At 33.3% G+C, this 19487-nt stretch overlaps 4 protein-coding genes across 5 annotated transcripts; 1 reads left to right on the forward strand and 3 right to left on the reverse strand.

Annotated features, from left to right (window-relative positions):
- Positions 1-1578: 1578 nt before the first annotated feature.
- LOC127258102 (cis-prenyltransferase 7, chloroplastic-like) lies at positions 1579-4286 on the reverse strand. Its single transcript, XM_051284754.1, has 3 exons — positions 3769-4286; positions 2276-2346; positions 1579-2124 (listed from the first exon to the last, which is right to left on the reverse strand). The coding sequence occupies exons 1-3, from the start codon at positions 4255-4257 to the stop codon at positions 1662-1664; spliced, it is 1023 nt and encodes a 340-aa protein (XP_051140711.1). The 5' UTR covers positions 4258-4286; the 3' UTR covers positions 1579-1661.
- A 3897-nt stretch (positions 4287-8183) lies between these two features.
- Positions 8184-13224, reverse strand: LOC127258096 (endo-1,4-beta-xylanase 1-like). The gene is made up of 8 exons (XM_051284745.1): positions 12710-13224; positions 12542-12616; positions 11342-11709; positions 11106-11265; positions 10660-11021; positions 10233-10410; positions 9590-10129; positions 8184-9511 (listed from the first exon to the last, which is right to left on the reverse strand). The coding sequence occupies exons 1-8, from the start codon at positions 12770-12772 to the stop codon at positions 8390-8392; spliced, it is 2868 nt and encodes a 955-aa protein (XP_051140702.1). The 5' UTR covers positions 12773-13224; the 3' UTR covers positions 8184-8389.
- A 987-nt stretch (positions 13225-14211) lies between these two features.
- LOC127258027 (glucan endo-1,3-beta-glucosidase 8-like) lies at positions 14212-15732 on the reverse strand. The gene is made up of 2 exons (XM_051284666.1): positions 15398-15732; positions 14212-15330 (listed from the first exon to the last, which is right to left on the reverse strand). Exons 1-2 carry the CDS (start codon positions 15730-15732, stop codon positions 14223-14225), a joined length of 1443 nt encoding a protein of 480 aa, XP_051140623.1. The 3' UTR covers positions 14212-14222.
- Positions 15733-16446: 714 nt separating this feature from the next.
- Positions 16447-19233, forward strand: LOC127258106 (uncharacterized). Of its 2 annotated transcripts, XR_007840210.1 has the most exons (5): positions 16447-16838; positions 17096-17176; positions 18486-18757; positions 19007-19066; positions 19139-19233. XR_007840210.1 is itself a non-coding variant. In XM_051284760.1 (4 exons), exons 1-3 carry the CDS (start codon positions 16680-16682, stop codon positions 18729-18731), a joined length of 486 nt encoding a protein of 161 aa, XP_051140717.1. In that variant the 5' UTR covers positions 16448-16679; the 3' UTR covers positions 18732-18757; positions 19007-19233. The 2 variants fall into 2 exon arrangements, 1 of the variants encoding a protein (XP_051140717.1); XM_051284760.1 differs by having other exon boundaries at positions 16448-16838; positions 19007-19233.
- The last annotated feature ends 254 nt before the right edge of the window (positions 19234-19487 follow it).

Below are 19487 nucleotides of genomic sequence, written 5' to 3' on the forward strand. Positions count from 1 at the left end.
AATATATAAAAATAAGAAAATTATATATTTTTCAAGTGAAGAGATTATTATACTTTTTAGGCATCCAGTGTGCCGAGTGAACTTCTGATCCTGATCCTGAAATTATAGATTCAAATTCCGACACTTTCCAGTTCACTTGAATACATATAATATTCATATATTTCTTATTTGTCCCACAAAATGATTAACAATGTTTTTTATTTTAATAAAAAAATACTCTTACATTTTCCATAATATTAAAATTAATATTATTAAGAAATATATGAATTTAAAGACAAATATATCTTTTATCTTTCTATTGTAGTATTTTTAAAAAAATGAGAAAAATGAACTAGTAACAAACTAATTTACATGATGAGTGTGGTTTCTAAGAGATTTTGTTATATCGCACCAAACTATTATTTTAATTCAATTTTTTATCATTCAAAATTTAATACCAAAATTCAAACTTTCAAAAAAAAAAAAAAAAAAAATAATATATTTTTATAAAAAAAATTATGAAAATTATATATATAATAGAGATAATTTTAAAGAGAAAAAGACCATGAAATTAGGAAGAAAATATAGTTTATTAAACTACGTACAAACTACGTAGAATCCTAACTTACGTATTCATTAATGATCAATTAAAGCTGCTTGTATCGTAAGTCATTAGCTGCGTAAAGCGATTCCCCAACGACCGGGTGTATTATTGATATTATATATATATATATATATATATAAGCAATATTAATTTTAGATTCGATATTTATTATTAATATATTTTTTTAAAATATTAAATTAATTTTTTTATTATATTGAGCTAAATATTAATTTTTATTTAAAATATCACATGAATATATATTTACAACACATTAAATCATTGATAGAAATAAAAAATTAAATCAATAATTTTTTTTTAAAAATTATTAAACTAAAATTATTTTGCATATATAATAAATATATTAATTAATATTCATTTATATTATAAATTGGTTGTGGTGTCGGGTTCGGATTGAAGACATTAACCCTAACCCGATCTGTTTATTCTGTGTTGAGTTTGTGTCGAATCATCGTGGCGTAATAGTTTATGCTACGTCTAAATAAATATAGTTAAAATTTGTAAAATTTTCAAAAATAAAAAACCATAAAGATAATGTCATAATAGAAGTATAAATTTATTTAGATAATATAAATATATAATATTAATTTTTATGGTTATTAATTTAAGTGAATGCAGAATTAAGTTGAGTTTGAAAGAATTTTATTATCAAACTTGTAATTCGTCTCAAATCCGGTCGAATTTAAATTTTCAAAATTTATAATCTGCCCTGCTATAAAACTTTTGAACCCAAATCTGCCCGTCAAAAGCGGATCCATGGCGAGATCTGCCCCATTTGCCGTGGATCCCTTCTTGAAAATATTCTAATTGTTATTTACAACATATTTTTTATTAAAAGCTTTTAATCCTTCAAATTTTAAGTGAGTTATCTTCCGCGACTAACCATTCTTACTTTATTAGTTATTTGTTCAGCTGAATATAATATTTTATATAAAAATATAATTTTTTTTTTTATTGAAAATGACAAAATTGCATAATATTGACTTGCAAAGTTGTTGGCATCTTCCATCCTAGGATGTTTGATTAGACCATTACAAGATTAACTAATACCTTTATGAAATTAACAAGTTGCATCTTTAATATCACGTGCGCCAAACCGTCTCTTCCGATGCTGGAAAAAATTCAAAGCCTCGGCAAGATCGGGCTCATCAAAGTCGGGGAATGCCTTTTCAACGAAATATAATTCTGTGTAGGCCGATTGCCACAACAAGAAGTTGCTCAACCTCTGCTCGCCACTAGTCCTTATGAGCAAATCGGGATTGGGAACTTGGATGAGATTTGTCATGAGGTGTTGTTGTAATACATCATTGTTTATATTGTTAACTTGTAAATTCTCATCCTTCACTTTGCTCGCGACCTTCTTGGTCGCTTGTACAATGTCGAGATGACCGCTATAGCTAATCGCCATCACGAGATGCATTCCTTTGTTGGCTTTGCTCGATTCTTCGACATGAGATATTGCCGATTGCAGGGATGACGGAAGCTTAGATCTTTCCCCGATGACGGACAAGCGCAAGTTGTGACTGAAAGATATAAAATTTTCGTATTTATGCACAAAAATATTGGCTGGATAAATATCTTGTACATTTTTTTTTTCCGTAAAATTAAAATTAAATAAAAAATAAAACTAATAGTTTATGTATCTATATATAATTCTATAATTAATAAAGTTACCTTTTTGTTAGTTCCATAACAGATGATATTATGAATTCCTCAATGATTTTCATCAATAAGCTAGTTTCCACCTACAAGAATAAATTCATTCATATTTAATGTAAAATTTTATTTACTTGATATATGTATTGGGTAAAATAAATATTCAATATGATATTTTATATAATAATAAGTGTTGAATATAATAAATGAAGGAGTTAAAAAGAAAATATATATGCATGGAAACAATATATTTTAGTGTTATAATTTGAAGATATGATTTATTGCATAATTTATCCTCATTTAACACAAAATTTAGATAAAATAAAGATAGTGTGCACATTAATCAACACATAAAATAATTATTTTTCATACTAGAATTAAATCAACATTTGTTAGTACAAATTATTATCATATGGAGTTGGTACTATAAAATTGTACTCCTTCCATCTCACGTACCGTGTCTGTTACACCGTAGACACAGTATTTTAGGAGGGGTGTAATTAGTAGATAATTAAAAATGTATTAGCGAAAATAATTATTCTATAATATAAATAATTATAAATTAAGATTAAGATAACTAATTAGTATAATCAAAATTAAAAAAAATAAAATTAAAAAGTTTAAAATGAGATTAAAGTGTATAATCATTTTCCAAAAAAAGAAAATGACATGGTATGTGGGACGGAAAGAAACGGCAACGTAGACATAATATTTGAGACGGAGAGAGTATTATGTTATTGTACCTCTTGTGTTAAAGATCAATTATGACATATACTGTGTCCATTATTGTTACATGATGTCTTGTGATGATATTAATTATGTCATATTATGCTCGAACTATTAGCGTATGTCTGTCGGTTGATACTTTTACGTGGTGATTTTATTTTATTTATGTATTTTTATTATCTAATATATTTCATTTTTCTTTAATTACAAAATTTTATTTTTATCATTCTATACTTTTTTTTATTAATTAATAAAATATATTTTATATTCCATGTTTTGTTAATAATGCGCATAATCTTTTATATTTTACTTATTACATAAAATATTCATATTAGCAAATAACAGCACCAAATACTCCTTTTCTCCCAAAAGTAAAAAGTAAGAATCATGAGACTATTATGCTGATGGTTCGAAGATGAACATGCTCTTGACTTTTATTTTTTTAGATAAGATTGAAAAACCAATATCATCAATTATTTAAAGAATAGATAACTATGTTAAAAAATGAATCACATTTTTAACAATATCATTTGTATAATAGATGCTATGCTTATAAAATTATAAGAAATATGTAACATTAAGTTACGAGGCAGACGAAGCCAAATAAAAATTATGGCTTGTGAAATTATACTTTTAGTTTTACTATTTTTTTTTTTATTTTTTCTAAAAATATATAGAATAAAACACATATTTTTTATTTATTATTATTTCAATTCAAAATTTTACTATTTAAAATTAAAATCCCTCGAATAAACAAATTGTCGAATGAGAAAACAATAGATTACCTTGGATCGTTTCCAATTGTCACTAGAAAACGCATAGACAGTAAGAACCTTAATTCCGAAAGTCGACGAGGCCATTCGGACAAGCCTTTCACATCTTTTGAGCCCTGCAAGGTGGCCTTGGTTCGTCGACAACCCTCTTTCCTTGGCCCATCTTCCATGCCCGTCCATGATTACGGCAACATGTTCCGGCATCAGCTCCGGGCGGAGGCCACCGGGCAATTTGACCACTCTATCTTCTTCATTTTCACCCCATTTTTCATTGCCCGAATCCACGGTGGTGGTTTGCGACGTTGCTCCCATACTGAACCTCCGGGTCCGGGAAGAGATGAGCCGCTCCCGGAGAGCCACCTGCAGCGGCAATTTTGGGTAATTAGTAATATTGATAAAGGAAATTGGATGGTGGAATAGGTCACAATTAGGGAAGGGTGATTTGTTGTTGATAAAACTTGAGGATGATGATGTTGCCATTCTTGTAATCAATGAAAACATTATTATTGTGATTATTATTATTTTGTATGATTTTGATGCATCTGAGGGATACTCAAGGCCTTTGCGCACAATATATATATATATATATATATGCGCATATATTTGAAGGTAAATTGGTGTCCATAAAAATAAAATAATAATAATAATTATTATTATTATAATAATTGATTTTAAATATTGTTTTATTCAGTCAAATATATTACAACAGCCTGTGCATCTAATATAGAAATCCACAATACACAATTTAATTATATTAAGATAATACAAATATATAAAATGGCAGTATATAATATAGTCTTACATAATACATGTTGTAATTGACGGTGACATATGCAAACTCATCATCCACCAATTCCTCGTATATTTGATCCACAATATCTCTGTCAATTAAGTACATCACCTTGTAATCGTTGATACAGAAATTAACAAGCTCAAAAAAAATATACAAAAATACAAAAGAAATTGATAATCTAGTTTGATAATTTTACGTTTTGAATGGTTAAGTCAGATATTTGCACTAATAATTTTAGAATATTAATACCACTCAACAAAAGTGACAATAAACGAAATAATAGGTTCTTCTTAAATTCAACTTAAGTTTCATAATATATGATCTGCCACATCATTGTCTTATTCAAACGGATGCTTTCAAATATGAATATATTTCAGAACACAAAATATATTAACAAAACAACTACAATATGTACTAGTAACATTTTTTTTTTTTTTTTATAACGTGAGAATCCCATCACTATCCAAAAATGAATAAATCCCCAATTAAATCTAATACTCTTGCAACACATTTTTATTTAATACAACAAATGAGGTTTGTTTGTTGTATCTTTGCGGTCTGAACAAATTAAAGCATTATCATTGAAATGATATAGTACGAGTAATATATAATTTTAAATTTAAATTAAATTATTAATTTTATATCAATTTTGATATAAATATAATTTTTTTTATAAGATATCACGTCAAAATACTATTTAAATAAAAATTCAAATTAATTATTTATTTCAATTTCAAACCACAAAGTTATGTTTTGTTTGGATGTCTGACGCCAGCCCATCGTTCATTAATGCTCAGGTGATGCTGATATTTTTATTCATTTGTTTTATTATTATTATTTTAGATTTAATCTAATTAAATCTAAAATAATAATAATAATAGAAAAATACAGTCTAATCAATATTAAAAGATAATTTAAGCGTATAAAGTGGAAAATGCTCGAATATAATGGCATAACATGTAAATCTTTTTCTTTTATTTTACTAACAAATCAATGCTGCTATTTTGAAATGTAAAATGCTTAAAAATACAAACAAACTGTTCTTTGGAATTTTGTTTTAAAATTTTATTTCAATAGTATTTGAAAAATATAATACTATTTTATAGAAAAAATTATTTTTTAACTCGTAACTCGAAGTTGTATAAAAAATATTTCGTAAATGAATTGTTTTAGCACAGTTGGTTCTCCGAGTTGAAAATACGCAGGGGGCACCGACCTGATAAGCCAAAGCACATTGTCCGTCAGGTTCTTTTATTACAATTTTGTTTAGCTGTGATTATCACTAGTTATTTTGTATTGTTTTAAATAAAAAAAAAATATATATATATATATAGTATTTTCTTTTTATAAAATATTATGTCAAAATATTATTTTAACCAAAATTCAAATAATATTTCATTTCAAATCACAATAAAAAATTAAAAATTTTACTTATATTTTTTTAATAAAATATTAAAAATTAAGGATAAGAAAAAAATATATTTAAAAACACTAACCATGATGATACAAGTATGGGCGGTGGAGAGCGAGATTCTCGGGGATATATATATCTTGGAATTAATTTGATACCTTAATTGTGTTTTTTAAAATCAATTTTCAACTCTCATTTAATTTTTTATACTGTATATCCATGAATACTAATTTCTTAATAATGCGTTTTAAAATCAATTATCAACTCTCATTTATATATTTTTTTATTCAAGCAGTGTTCCATGAATAGTGCAATTATTGATCATAATAATTGCCAAATGCATAGCACTTGATCCGAAGCTTAATTTATAACGAGTAAAAATCAATTTTAGTTCTAATCAAATCTTTCTTTTTTTTTTTATTAAAAAAAAAATTATCAAAATTAATCATACACAAAATATAAACTATCATTTTTAATTTCACCGTTAAATTTCAACAAAATAAGCTGACATGACCATAAAGGAATCTAATGTGACAAGGGACTTGGAACAAACACGCCAGTTTTAATAATAACACGAACATATTATTTCTAATAAACAATATATTAATTTGAACACGCCCGTGTTGAAATTCAAGGCCCATGTTCAAATTGATTGCGAGGGTTGTGGGTTATATAATAATGAGTGTGGGTACCACACTCATTGGTGTGGATCTACACTCATTATGCCGTTAAATATATTAAAATTTTAAACACATTTATATTTTAAACATTTAAAATAATATTTAAAATATTTAAAATACCAACAATACTATTCGTATAAAAATAATAAATTAATGTATTTAAAATTAATAAATTTATCAAAAATAAAAAGATATTATCTTTTTATAAAGTGAAAAAAGAAAAATCATCTAAAATATAATATTTTCAAACAAAAAAATAAAAATAAAAATGAAATAATGTTGAAACATAGAAAAATAAAATCTAATTTTAAATATTATTAAATACTATCAATTAAATTTAATTGTTGGGGGGTTGGATTTTGGATTGAGATTTAAATAGTACAAATTTTGAATGTAAATAGTCGTATATTGTGATATAAATAGGTGTTGATACGATATTTTGAATGTAAAATTATTTTTTAGTATAATATAAAAAATAAAAAATATGTGTTTGATTTAATGTTTTGGAGAAAAAAAATTAAATAAATAGTAAATTTTGAAAAAAATCCCCCAAAAAACACACCCTTAATGTATATATAACTAAATATATTAAATTAAAAAAAATAAATAAATATCATAGATAAATTATTATATATCATAATGACTGTAGGACCTACACGTTTGTTTGGGGGTTTAGATTTTGAGTTGGGATTTGAATAGTAAAAATTTTAAATTTGAATAGTTGTATAATGTGATATAAATAGGTGTTGATGTGATGTTTTGAATGTAAAATTGATTTTTAGTATAATATAAAAAAATGAAAAATAGGTATTTGATTTGATGTTTTTGGGGGAAAAAAATTGGAATGAATAATGTAAATTCAATACAATCTCCCAAACAAACACACCATAATATAAAGACTGTGGGATCCACACTCATTATTATATTACCCATAGCCCTTGCAGCCAATTTGAATATGAGACTTTAATTTCAACAGTGAACGCGCTTGTGTTGGTATAAATATAGTAATATATTGCTTATTAGAAATAACACGCCGGTGTTATTATTAACACAGACGTGTTTGTTCTAAGTCACTTGCCACATCAGATTCCGTTATGACCACGTCAGCTTATTCCGTTGAAATTTTAACGGTGGGACTAAAAATCATAATTTTTTTTTGTATAGAATTAATTTTGATAATTATTTTTGAACGAGACCAAAAATAAAAAAAAAAAGACAAATTGATTTTTACTCATTTATAATTATACTTGTTGACCAGCTCTCATTTTTATTTGTATAGTCTATTTCAAGAAATATTCCATGAATAGTGCTACTTGTTGATCAAAGTATTATTATTATTATATTCTATATTTTATGTACTGAATATCAAATCAGAAAAAAAAAAAATTAAATAATTATTATACAAATTCAAACTATTTAAATTATTATTGTCTCTGTAATGACTATTTACGCCATGATGTCTCTATTCTGACTATTTATGGCATGATGTATGAAAATAACAATAATAATATTTTAATATAAAAATTTATTATTATTTATGTCATGATGTATGAAAAAAAATAATAATAATATTTTAATATAAAAATTTATTGATATTTCTGATAATCCAAAATACAATAAAAGAAAAAAAAACTAGGTTGATCAAAAATCACGTGTGACAAACGAATTTGAAGGGGGAGAGGTTTGAATCATGACTCAAATGGTCACAAATTCTTTTTTATGACGTGGATATCCGCAGTCTGACAAGAACTACAAACTTACGGACACAACAAGAGGATCTTCACCGGCGTCGACGACAAACGTCTTCACGGCGATCTCCCCCGACAGAGCCCCGATGATCTCGACTTCATACGATCCATGAAATCCCCGAAACCCGAATTCACATTGTTCGTCGACGTAACCGTGCGCTCTCGATGACCACTCGTGCTTGAGCGCAAGAAACCTTTCCCCGGTGACATTGACGTCTCCTTCGGCGTTCACCAAATGAGCGTTGTCCCGACTCATGAACAGCTCCCAGAACCCCCACAGCACCACGCCTTCGACGGCGGGGTGCGCGTAAGCTTCCCGCAGCATAACTTCCAAGTCGTCAGCTCTAACATATTCGTTAGTCGACGACACGTCCAATTCCGTGAACCAAATAGGAAGTCCAAGAATCCCGAGCTTGTCGAGCGCCGAACAGACGATTGCCCCGACCGGGCTGTCGATGTGTCCCTGTATGCCGATCCCTCCGACGGGGGCGCCCTGCGATTGTAGATCAAGAATTTGATCAATGTACTTCTCGGGCGACGACTGGGAGTCGCAACCGTCCTCAATATGGTAGTCGTTTACGAAAAGAGTTGCGAACGGGTCGAGCTGATTCACCGTCTCGAACATCTTCGCCCGGATGTCCTTTCCGAGACGGGATTGATAGAACGAACCATGCAGCATTTCGTTGTTCACGTCGTAATGCTTGAACTTCCCCTTGTATCGGGTGAGAAGACCCGTCATTCGGTTCTGCACAGCTTTCATCAGATCTGGTTTGCTCAGAGAGCGTATCCATGGCTGAACGGTTGCTTCGACTTCCCAGAATACACAGTGGCCCCGGAGCTGAATGCCGCGGCTTTCACAGAAGTTTAACATCTCGTCGGCATCTTTGTAGTTGAAGGTCCCTTGCTGCGGCTCCGTCCAATACCATTTCAGCTCATTTCCGAAGACGGACCAGTTGAAGTTTTCGGTAAAGAAGTCGACAAAATCTTCATTGTCGAGGTTGCTCCTGCTAATACACGCTCCAAAGGGGAAACTATTTTGCGTTTGTCTGATTCGCACGAAGGTACCGGCGAGTGTGTCCGAATCGGAGGTCACAAACTTTAAGGTAACATCCCGCTTGCGAATCTACACGGTTAATTACGAACAATGAACTTAGTATAGAGATCGATGCTGTTAAGCTAGACGTGTAAATTCATAAGTTACCTTATCGGTTTCTTTCTTCAAGTATCGAAATCTTGCATGCCGATCAACTGGAAAGATTTGAAGCCCGGCAACCATGAAATCGACGCCGGCATCGGGGCCCTGTACGTAAACCATTATCTTCTCAGGCTGCTTCTCAATTCGAAAAGATCCCCCGATTTCATGCCATTTCTCGTCATCGCTGATCTCGACTTGCCCGCCGTTTACCCATTGGTTGTCCACACCAAGGGCAACATTAACACCCTGAGGTTTAGTCACCCTGCTGCCGATTCGAACCCATCCCGATACCTGATATGTTAAATAGAGTTTCACTTTATCGGTAATCATCTGAGCTGGACCCATCCACGTTTGCGTCCGGTTAGTAACGAGAATGTAGCGACCGCTCAAGGGCTCGTGAGGTCCAAGGGAGGCTTCAGCTATGGGAGGAAGGATATGAGGCGAACCATTTCTAACAGACAACGAGCAATTTCCGAGGGGGAACCACCCGTTGGTGCCGTCACTAAGGTTGCTGTTAGTGATAATATTAACTCCAAAAAGAGCATTCTGGTTAAACAAGAATCCTTCATTATACGGTTCCATTAACATTCAGCTCAAAAAACTTATCGTAGTAAAATTTGCACAGTTATAAAGGTTTGTATTCGATTACCTCAATGACCGGTGGAAAAGCAGGTGGAGCTCGGGGAGCATGCTTTACAACAAGACTGTTGAGAAGAATGTCGATGCCTGGAGGCGGACCTTCTAGATAAACAACGACCCGTGACGGGAAACCATTTAGAAGAAATTTTCCTTGCAATTGTACCCAATCTTTGTCTGTCGCCTGAATGCTGTACAAAAAGCAAAGTCCCGTGCAAATAACATTACGCTAACTATCTAGCAGTCTTCATTAAAGGACTAACACTCAATTTTAGCTTGCAAAACTACACATATGTATCGCTTTAAACATTTATTCATGTTCTAGTGCAAGACCAGCTCAAACTGTATTAAAGCACAGTATCATCAACGCCGTATAATGCAATATGTGAACCCAATTTGCTAGAACAGCAAATTTTTTTCGGATGCAGAAAAAAGAATACCTTCCAATCCCTATGTACTGTTCACGAAGATCTGCTGCTTGAACCCACAGTGTAGCTCTAACATCAGCCTTACTGACGTTATTACCAAGTATCCGAACCGCAGCAGTCACCTCATAAGCAAGCTTCCTCTGGACTCTCCCTGTTATCTCCTGCTGAATCCCGTTCCAGTTCTGTGTGCGATTTTCAGTCGAGGCAAAGAACTTTCCAGATGCAGGTAGTACTTTCCCATTTGCCATAGAATCGTGCAATGCAATCTTGCAACCTCTACCAGACCAATTTTTCAATCCATCTTCAAAATTTGAATTCTGTATGATGTTCTCCTCGTCATCACAGAAAGACCTCGTACTTTGAATATGCCGTGTCTACACACAACATAATATCAAAAATGTATGAATGATACTGAACATGCAGTCGTGAAGCACAAATTGCATTCCACGTAAACTCACATCATTTTTGCTTGGACTTGGGCCGGAAATCATTACTGTTCTTATGAGCAAGTCAATACCAGGTGGAGGCCCTTCCAGATAAAATGTAACTCGATGAGGCATAGTTGATAGTAAAAATGTGCCCTCAATCTTCTCCCAGTGCTCCATTGAAGCAGAAGTTCTGCACAAAATTTAGCTGAATCAGGGATCAGATGCGAGGGTGATAAAACCATGCAGAAGCAGAGAAAAAACCATACTTTCCGATGAACAAATAGCTAACTGGCGAATCCTTGTACTCAAGTTTCAGAGTGGCCTGCACATTTGCAACACCTTGAGAAGCCCTTGATAGTCCAACCCAAGCACAAACTGTGTAATTAGAACCAGCAGAAATTCTGCTGGTGATGTCTTGTTCGAGGCCCTGCCAACTTTCTTTTCGATTTGTAACAACAGCGAAACTGCCGCTTAACTTTGTAGACAGCCATTGAGGCGATCCAGACTCAGAGGAAATCACAAACCCATCACAACAATTCAGATGCCATAGATGAAGTCCTTCGGAAAAATCATGGTTTTGGATGACATTAATAGCTGGTCTGCTGATTGAATCCTTGAACTCCTCATCGAACTTCTGCTAGACATAAAAAGTCGATACATAGCTTGACATGAGCATGATGAAAGTTCCGCATTTTAGAACTTCACAACAAATGTTCTTTCGAACATAGTAAAAAACATTCTCAACGGATGGACACACATGCAAACATCCATAGTTATATATCAGCCAAACCAACCCTATAACACGTTTTCCCTGCTTTGAGTAATTCTTACGAGGAAAGGAAAAAGACTTCAAACTTGAAGTTTCCGAAACCAACTAAACATATTGTAGGCTTTTAAATTAAATTGGGGCCCTGTATAAAAGAATTGGTATTCATTCCGTCCACCAAATCTATGACTATTTTTCATTTTTGTTTGTCTACAAAAAAATATGTACTTTACATTTATAACAGATAATTTTTGCATATTCTTTTAATTTATACGCTTCAAGATTACACTTGTGTTTACAAATATGTGACAACTATTTACACGATCAATTTATCAAATATGTTCTCTCACATTGTTAACTTACTCGTATACTTACCCAAATATCGCTACTTTATCTCACAATTAACCAATGGAATACTATATTCATAAGAATTCGTGTTCAATTTGAATAAGCATACATTTTATAAACAAGGGGAGTACTATATAACTTCATCACCAAGAATCCAATTCCTACAATCGAACACGAAGTCCTTCTTTTCATTTCAATTATACACAATATTCAAATCCAAGAATTTTTTCAACACTTGCATCTAAACATACACAATTACAAAGACAGGATGATCCATTAAACGAACAATCAAATTCAAATCCATTTATTCATCATCAATAAACTAAAAAAAAAGCCAATAAACCAATCTCACCACTTTGCCAACGTTAGCCTCAAACTCGAAATTGGCATTGCTCGTCGACGGCCTCTCCATAACACCTCCTGATCCCTGAAAACTCAACATCGAATGATCAACAAATCATCAGACAGCAGATGAAAATCCCAAATGCGAAGGAACAAACACCAATACAAATCCCAGCACCTGTGAATCTGTCCTTCGCCTCGCAACCGGACTGGAGAAGCAGCAATTCATCAATCGGCTCATTATATACACTGCCTCCGCGAAAAAAGTTTGCAAGCAAAGTCTAATAACAGCGCGGGGTCATGTCAACCAACCAACCTAAGTTTTTGCCTCTTTTAGCCGTCCTTTTCTGCTGCGTAATCCCCAACATAAATCGCCATAATCTCTTCCTCTTCTGAGATTAAGCCGATCAAATTCCGAACCGAAAATGGCCGACTCAAATGCAATAATCATTAAATAAGTTTCCTTTGGATTGCAGATACGTGTTGCTGCCTGGAAGCTTGAATTGGAACGAAAGATTCAGAAGGAGTCAAGCAGTCCAGTTTGCTTCGATTAATCGACTTGCTGTTTCTTCCAGCTTTCGATCTTTCACCGAAAGATAATAAATGTCTCCGTCTCATACCCGAAATTGGAATTTGGAGAGGGTTTGGTGAGATGAGAATTGTCATACCTCAACGGCTCAACCAACGCAAACAGTCGTATGCTAACTTCGGCTTGTTTTTTTTATTTCTTATTTATTTCTTCCTCTGTCCCAAACACTTACGTTTGCAAAACATTTGTATTTTTGACAGTATAATAATTTAAGATAATTTAAATATTAAATAATATAATTAAAAAGATAAATAATTATTTATTTATTTTATTTGAATAATGTGATAGGATAAAATAAAATATATATTAATATATACATATAAATATTATTAATTATTTTTAAATTTAAAAATATTACATAGGATAAACAAAAACTATATGTAGGACGAAGGAAATATTATAATTATTACTACTATTTTTTTATTATTTAAATACTAATTAAACGTAACATTTTATATAAAAAATTAATAATGTTATATATTTTATATAAAAAATTTCAGAAAAATAAGGTTTAATTTATAAAAATATAAATTATTATTATTATTATTATTATGTTGTGTATTTATATATTCCATCTGCTTTATAATTAATATTACATTGGAATATAATAAAAATACAGTAAAAATGATTAAATATTGTGTGATATAATGATAATAACATTTGATTAATATATAAATTATAAGAATATTTGTAATATTTGGTAAATAATTTTTAATTAATAAAAAAAATGAATATTTTAGTTATGAACGGATGTTATGTGATAGAAGGAACATTATTTTTTTATTAAATTTTTTTTTACTGCAGAAGTATGATATAAGAATAATGGATAGAAAAATATTTATTTTTGATGTAGATATTATAAATATAGGGTATGTTTTTTTTCTTTTTATGTAATTTAAAAATTTTTTATTTAAATTTAATATTAAAATAATATATAATAAGATATTTCGTGAAAAAAAATAATAATAATAAAAACTACAAAATTAAAATAGTAAGAGATAGGGTTTGGGATTAACGAAACAAATAATATATCTGTAATGAAATATATATTTTAGTAACCGCCCTTCCAATTTAAAAAAATTTAAATTAAATCCAAAATCGTCTAAGCAAAAGCAGCATACAACAGCAATGCAACGACGACGTAACGAACTCCGACGATACTCCCCACCTTCGATCCTCCGGCGATCTCCAGCGCGAGCGGGAAGAGGCAGCCGTCGCGGGAGGCGTTGCTGTTCACAAGGCTCGCCATTCCGTCGAAATTACACGCACGCACATCCTGATTCTGCATCTGGTAGTACGAATTGAAGGCGTACGCCGCCTTGTCGGTGGTCCCCATGGCGCTGCAGCTGCTGTTGTGATTCAGCGCCGTGCAATCCCCACTCGAGCACGCATACTGGACGCGCTCCTTAACGCCGTCCATGATTTTGATATCGGTGTTGAAGACGCACCACTTCCATTCCATGTACTTGACGTCCTTCGCGGCCACCGGCATCTTCGCCTCCCCGTCGCCTTTGAAATCGATCGGAAACTTAGGCTGACCGTCGTACCGGAAAATCCCCCAGTGACGCTCGAAATCCCCCGGCGCGACGCTTTTCTGGTTCTCGTCGGTCAAGCTGAAGAGGTAATATTCGATTTTCTTAGGGTAAAGTGGAGTTCCATTACCCGAAGCTATTTTCTTCAAAAATCCGTTGCAGAATTTCTCCGCCAGCGCCGCCGTCGCCTGGTCGTCGCCGTCCGTCGGCCATCCGATTTCGCCGATAACAATATTCGGCTGAGACACTCCGGCTTTCTTCAACGCCGAAACTAAGGTATCCAGATTTGCTTCAAACATGTTCTGGTACTGAGCGTCCTTGTCCACAACAGGCTTAGCGCCGCCGTCGAAGAACGCAAAATCGACAGGGAAACCAGGATTCTGATACAGACTAAGGAAGGGGTAAATGTTGACGAGGAAGGGAGCGTTGTTTTGGTGCAAAAACCCGACGATTTCGGCCATAGTTTCGCTGATATCGGAGCGGAATTGGCCGCCGGAGGGGAGTCCAGTGCTCGTCTCATAAACGTCGCCGTTTTGAGGGATAGTTGCCTTCACATTGCCGCGAAGCTCTGCTTCTTCATCTATGGCTTTCTGAATGTTCTTCAGTGCTGGAAAAGTCGTCTTCAAATGGGATCCGTTGTACGCTTTGAGGAACGGTTCATTTCCAACAGCAACATAGCTGCCATGGACAGATTCAGGTCAAGCTTCTCTCTAATCATAATCGCTTCATGATTTTTCAATTGTACCTGATTTTGACACCATGATTGTAAGCTTTAGTGAGATTGTGTTTAACCCAATCCTTGGCATTGCCATAGCTATCAGCCAAATAAGCAAGGTGATTGTTAGGGATGCCAAGCATAACATCAATGCCAGTGTTGGCAAAATAGTTAACCGTCCAAGGATCAGAATCAAAGAGCTTGATCTTGTAAATATGGTTGTCTTTGAGGAGTTGTGCGATTGTTTTTGGATGCAGATACTGGGCAGATTGAGTACCCCAATTCACCCCAAGCCCCTCTACAGAATCATTCCACACAATGATGAAGAAGAAGAAGATCAGGGCACAAACCCATGAAACCTTCATAACAAATTAAGGTATGTATGCTTATGCTACTGTGATGCTTAATTATCTATGGCTGTTTAATTTGCAGAAACTAATTAATGAGTGTTGGTTTTGTGGGGTGGAAATGAAATGAATTTTGAGGTTTGGGATCCTTGAACGTAGATGAATTGGACATTAAGAGAGAAAATAGGATTATGAACACATGTATATATGACACGCACACACATTATTATTTTATTTATTTATTGATTTCGATGTAGAGTAGTAAGAAGGGAGTCTAGCATTGCACGCATGGATCCACTATATATTTATTTAAATACTATAGTAAATATATCTTGTTTATTTAATATATATATATATATTCTACACATGGATTCACTATATATTTATTTAAATACTATAGTAAATATATCTTGTTTATTTAATATATATATTTTATAATAGATACATCATATCAATTTTTTTTATATATAAAAATGATAAATTCAAATATATCATTATACAATTAATTTATATGTAAAATGATTTACTATAAAGTTTACAAATAAGTATAAATCCCGAAAATTCTCCAAACAATTGTGAATAAAATGGTAAAAAGAGGGACTGCACGATGTCGACGCACATGCAAAAATAATTGTGGCAGTAAGGTTTTAGGCGTGTGCATAGCGTGAAAAGTGGCACTGCCACGTGTCAATCAACGTGGCGCAGCAAAAGGCACCAAGCATCCAACATAAATGCGCCCCTTTTCTTCTTCCTTTCACCTTCCGTTGGCAACGAAGAGCACGCCATTGATGTATTCACACACATAGCCAGCTAGATTCATAGATAGATTATAGATACACTGTACATATCTATATAGACATCTAGGGAGAGACGCACGCAGTCGTTCGTCGCCGGCCGGCCGCTGAAGTAGTAATCTAGGGTTTCCTTGCATCTCCGGCGATTTACTTTCTGGTGTGTGGTGTGGTATGGGGAAGAAGAGGAAATCCGAGGCGACGCGGTTGGATGAGGTGGATCAAACCATGTACTCCGCCTTCTGTGGCGCCGCCAATTCCCTTTCCCAGCTCTACTCGCAGGCTATGCACCAGCAGCGGGCCTCCTTCCATGCCGGTGAACGCCACGCGCTGGTTTGTGCTTCCGTGTTCGTTTTCGCTTTTGCTCGGTTGTTCCTTTTGTTGATTTTGGGTTCATATTTGGTTTTTAATCTTATTAGATTGAATTAGTTGGATTGGCTTGAAATTGAGCGGCTATATATATTTGTTTCACCTTTATTGTGTAAATTTTTGGTTATACAAGTTGTTAGCACGATTTGATAGATTTTTAGGATTTTACTGCCGATAGTTTTTGATCAGGATTGTTCTCGCCCTTTTTGTTCTGATTGTAGGAGAAGCTTTATGCTTGGATGCTGAGACAGCAAGAAATCGGGGCTAGGTTGATGCCTGGTGATGTTTTCGCCTACGTGCAGGTTCTTTTGAATACTTGAATTGTTATCCTTGACATGATAATTGCTTTTTTTTTTTTTTATCTATCCATGGATTCATCATGTAGCAATTGTGCTGCTCTGCTGACAAGCATATGTGTTATACATTTTCATTGTTTTGTTAATGATGTTCTGCACTTCTATTTATTTAGTGAAGAAATTGCTCTCAAGTGCGTTGTTATTAGTCTGTTTCCTCTTTCTGGAAATATAGGTGTATACCTAAGGAAATATTGAATGTCAGATTGTTCTGTGAGTCCATGATCTTTGTATCATTGTAATTATTCCTGCTTCTACTTGAATTTTATCTAGGTATGTATTTCTCTTTGGTGAATGTGCGTTTGCTACAGTCTTGTGGCTTAGCCAAAGACTTTTTCATTGTATGAAATTATCTTCTGGGAGCTCATGTGGGCTTTTAGATGAATTTGCAAAATTATACTGATGGTCTCTTTGAATATGGTACAAGTAATATAGAATAAATGTGCTCTCTTGTTGTTGTATACTCTATCTCCATTGACTGCTCTCTTGTTAGTACTACTATTTTTGCTTCTGTAATCTTAATCACCTTTGTTTTGAGATCACACCTGGTTCAATTGTATCTTCTGCAAGTATATTGCTATTTGATAACTTTTTTTGACTTGTATGTGGTGTAGTTTGGAATATGTTGACAGACCATTCTCAACAAGCTAATGAGACTTGGTCCGACTTTTAGTTTGTTCTAGAAAATACCAGTTATGTTGCTTGTAGTCATCTGTTACCACTCTATTAAGTAAAATTATACACATTGTGAACTTTCAGAATTCCTAAGCTTAAAATTGCCTTCACTAAAGGGTATGCTACAACTTTTCAACCTCTGTGACTGATAGAAAGGGAGAACATAGGGAGTTTTAAAACTGATAAAGATTGAGAGATGTTTGGTGTATATTATTATGTATGTATTTAAGATGAACTTCATGGGACAAATAAAAAATGTTGGCTTTACATGTACTATAGAGGAAATAAAACTGTGGAAGACATCGCAAGATCTTTGGAATATTTTTTACATTTCAAATCATGCAGAGTTGCATCTTGTTACAGCTTCACACATACACACACAAGCAATCATTGCATCTTTTTCAAATCATTCAGATGGATCATATGCATCATATCATGATCAATTTTATATTGCTTGTCAAATATCATATGAAGAATACTAACATGGTGTTTGGTTCGCTTTTCTTATGGTTCCAATTCTTATTAACAGATTGCTACTAAACTCCTAAAAACACATTTATTCTGATGGGAATTTGGATTGCAGAATGAGTTCAACTATGGGGCGGAGGAACCTCCACCACAGCAACAACCCCACGGCACAATGCAGTCGACGACTCACTCTGCAAATCCAATGTTTTCAAATGCCTCTGGTCCTGCAGCCATTGGACAGCAGGGACTGCCTCTGCCCCGTGCTCTGTTTACTCGCGATCCCAACCCCCCTAGTTCGAACGATACTTCAATGGACATGCACATGCACGCCGACAGCCCCGGCCATGATTCTCCATACTGAAAACAAAAGGGACTCCTCAAAGAAAGGTTTCTTTCTTTCCTTGTCAATATTGTCATTATTACCATTATTCTTAATGATTTAATTTCATTATTGATGTTGTTAGTCCTGCGTTCATTACGTAGGAGACGACTAAACATGAATGTCACTTCTTTTTTAAAGTTATATTGTCAAATTTTATGAGTTTGTTGAGATTGGAATCTTAAAAGTTATAACTAAGGTTGCAATTTTTGGACTTGTGGCTAGTATAAATAATGAGCATAAGAATTTTTTTATAGATCAAAGCATGAGGTGCGAGTCAAAACATGAAAAGCTTGAGATGCCAGTTAAAGCATGAGGTATCACTCTCTTCTATATGAGAATCTTTAAGCATTAGGTGATTAGATGACACATTGAATATATTATGATAGGTGGTGAATCTGTCTTTGAATTTCGAGAATAGCATATGTCACATGTCCTGTGGTAATGAGATTTTGAGCTTTTTAAATTTTACACAGTTTGTATAGTGTTATTTTTCTTGTTGGTTTAATTTGCATGCTTTTAGGATGTCTAGTGGTTGAGGCCAATCTATGCTGGTTTATTGCACCAACAAAGTCGATTCAATCCTCATTGTATGTAGTATGAGAGTAAGCCAACCCTAAGGCTTAGGAAACTTTCAAGATGTTCTACTGAGAGAGCCCACAATAAAAATATAAAAAAATGAGTGTGGGCTTTAAAAATAGGCTCAAAGAATTGGGCTGGGCTGGGTCAGGTCAACCC

This window comes from Andrographis paniculata, unplaced genomic scaffold (assembly GCF_009805555.1).
Source record: "Andrographis paniculata isolate CXL003 unplaced genomic scaffold, ASM980555v1 Contig59END, whole genome shotgun sequence".
Taxonomy (NCBI): domain Eukaryota; kingdom Viridiplantae; phylum Streptophyta; class Magnoliopsida; order Lamiales; family Acanthaceae; genus Andrographis; species Andrographis paniculata.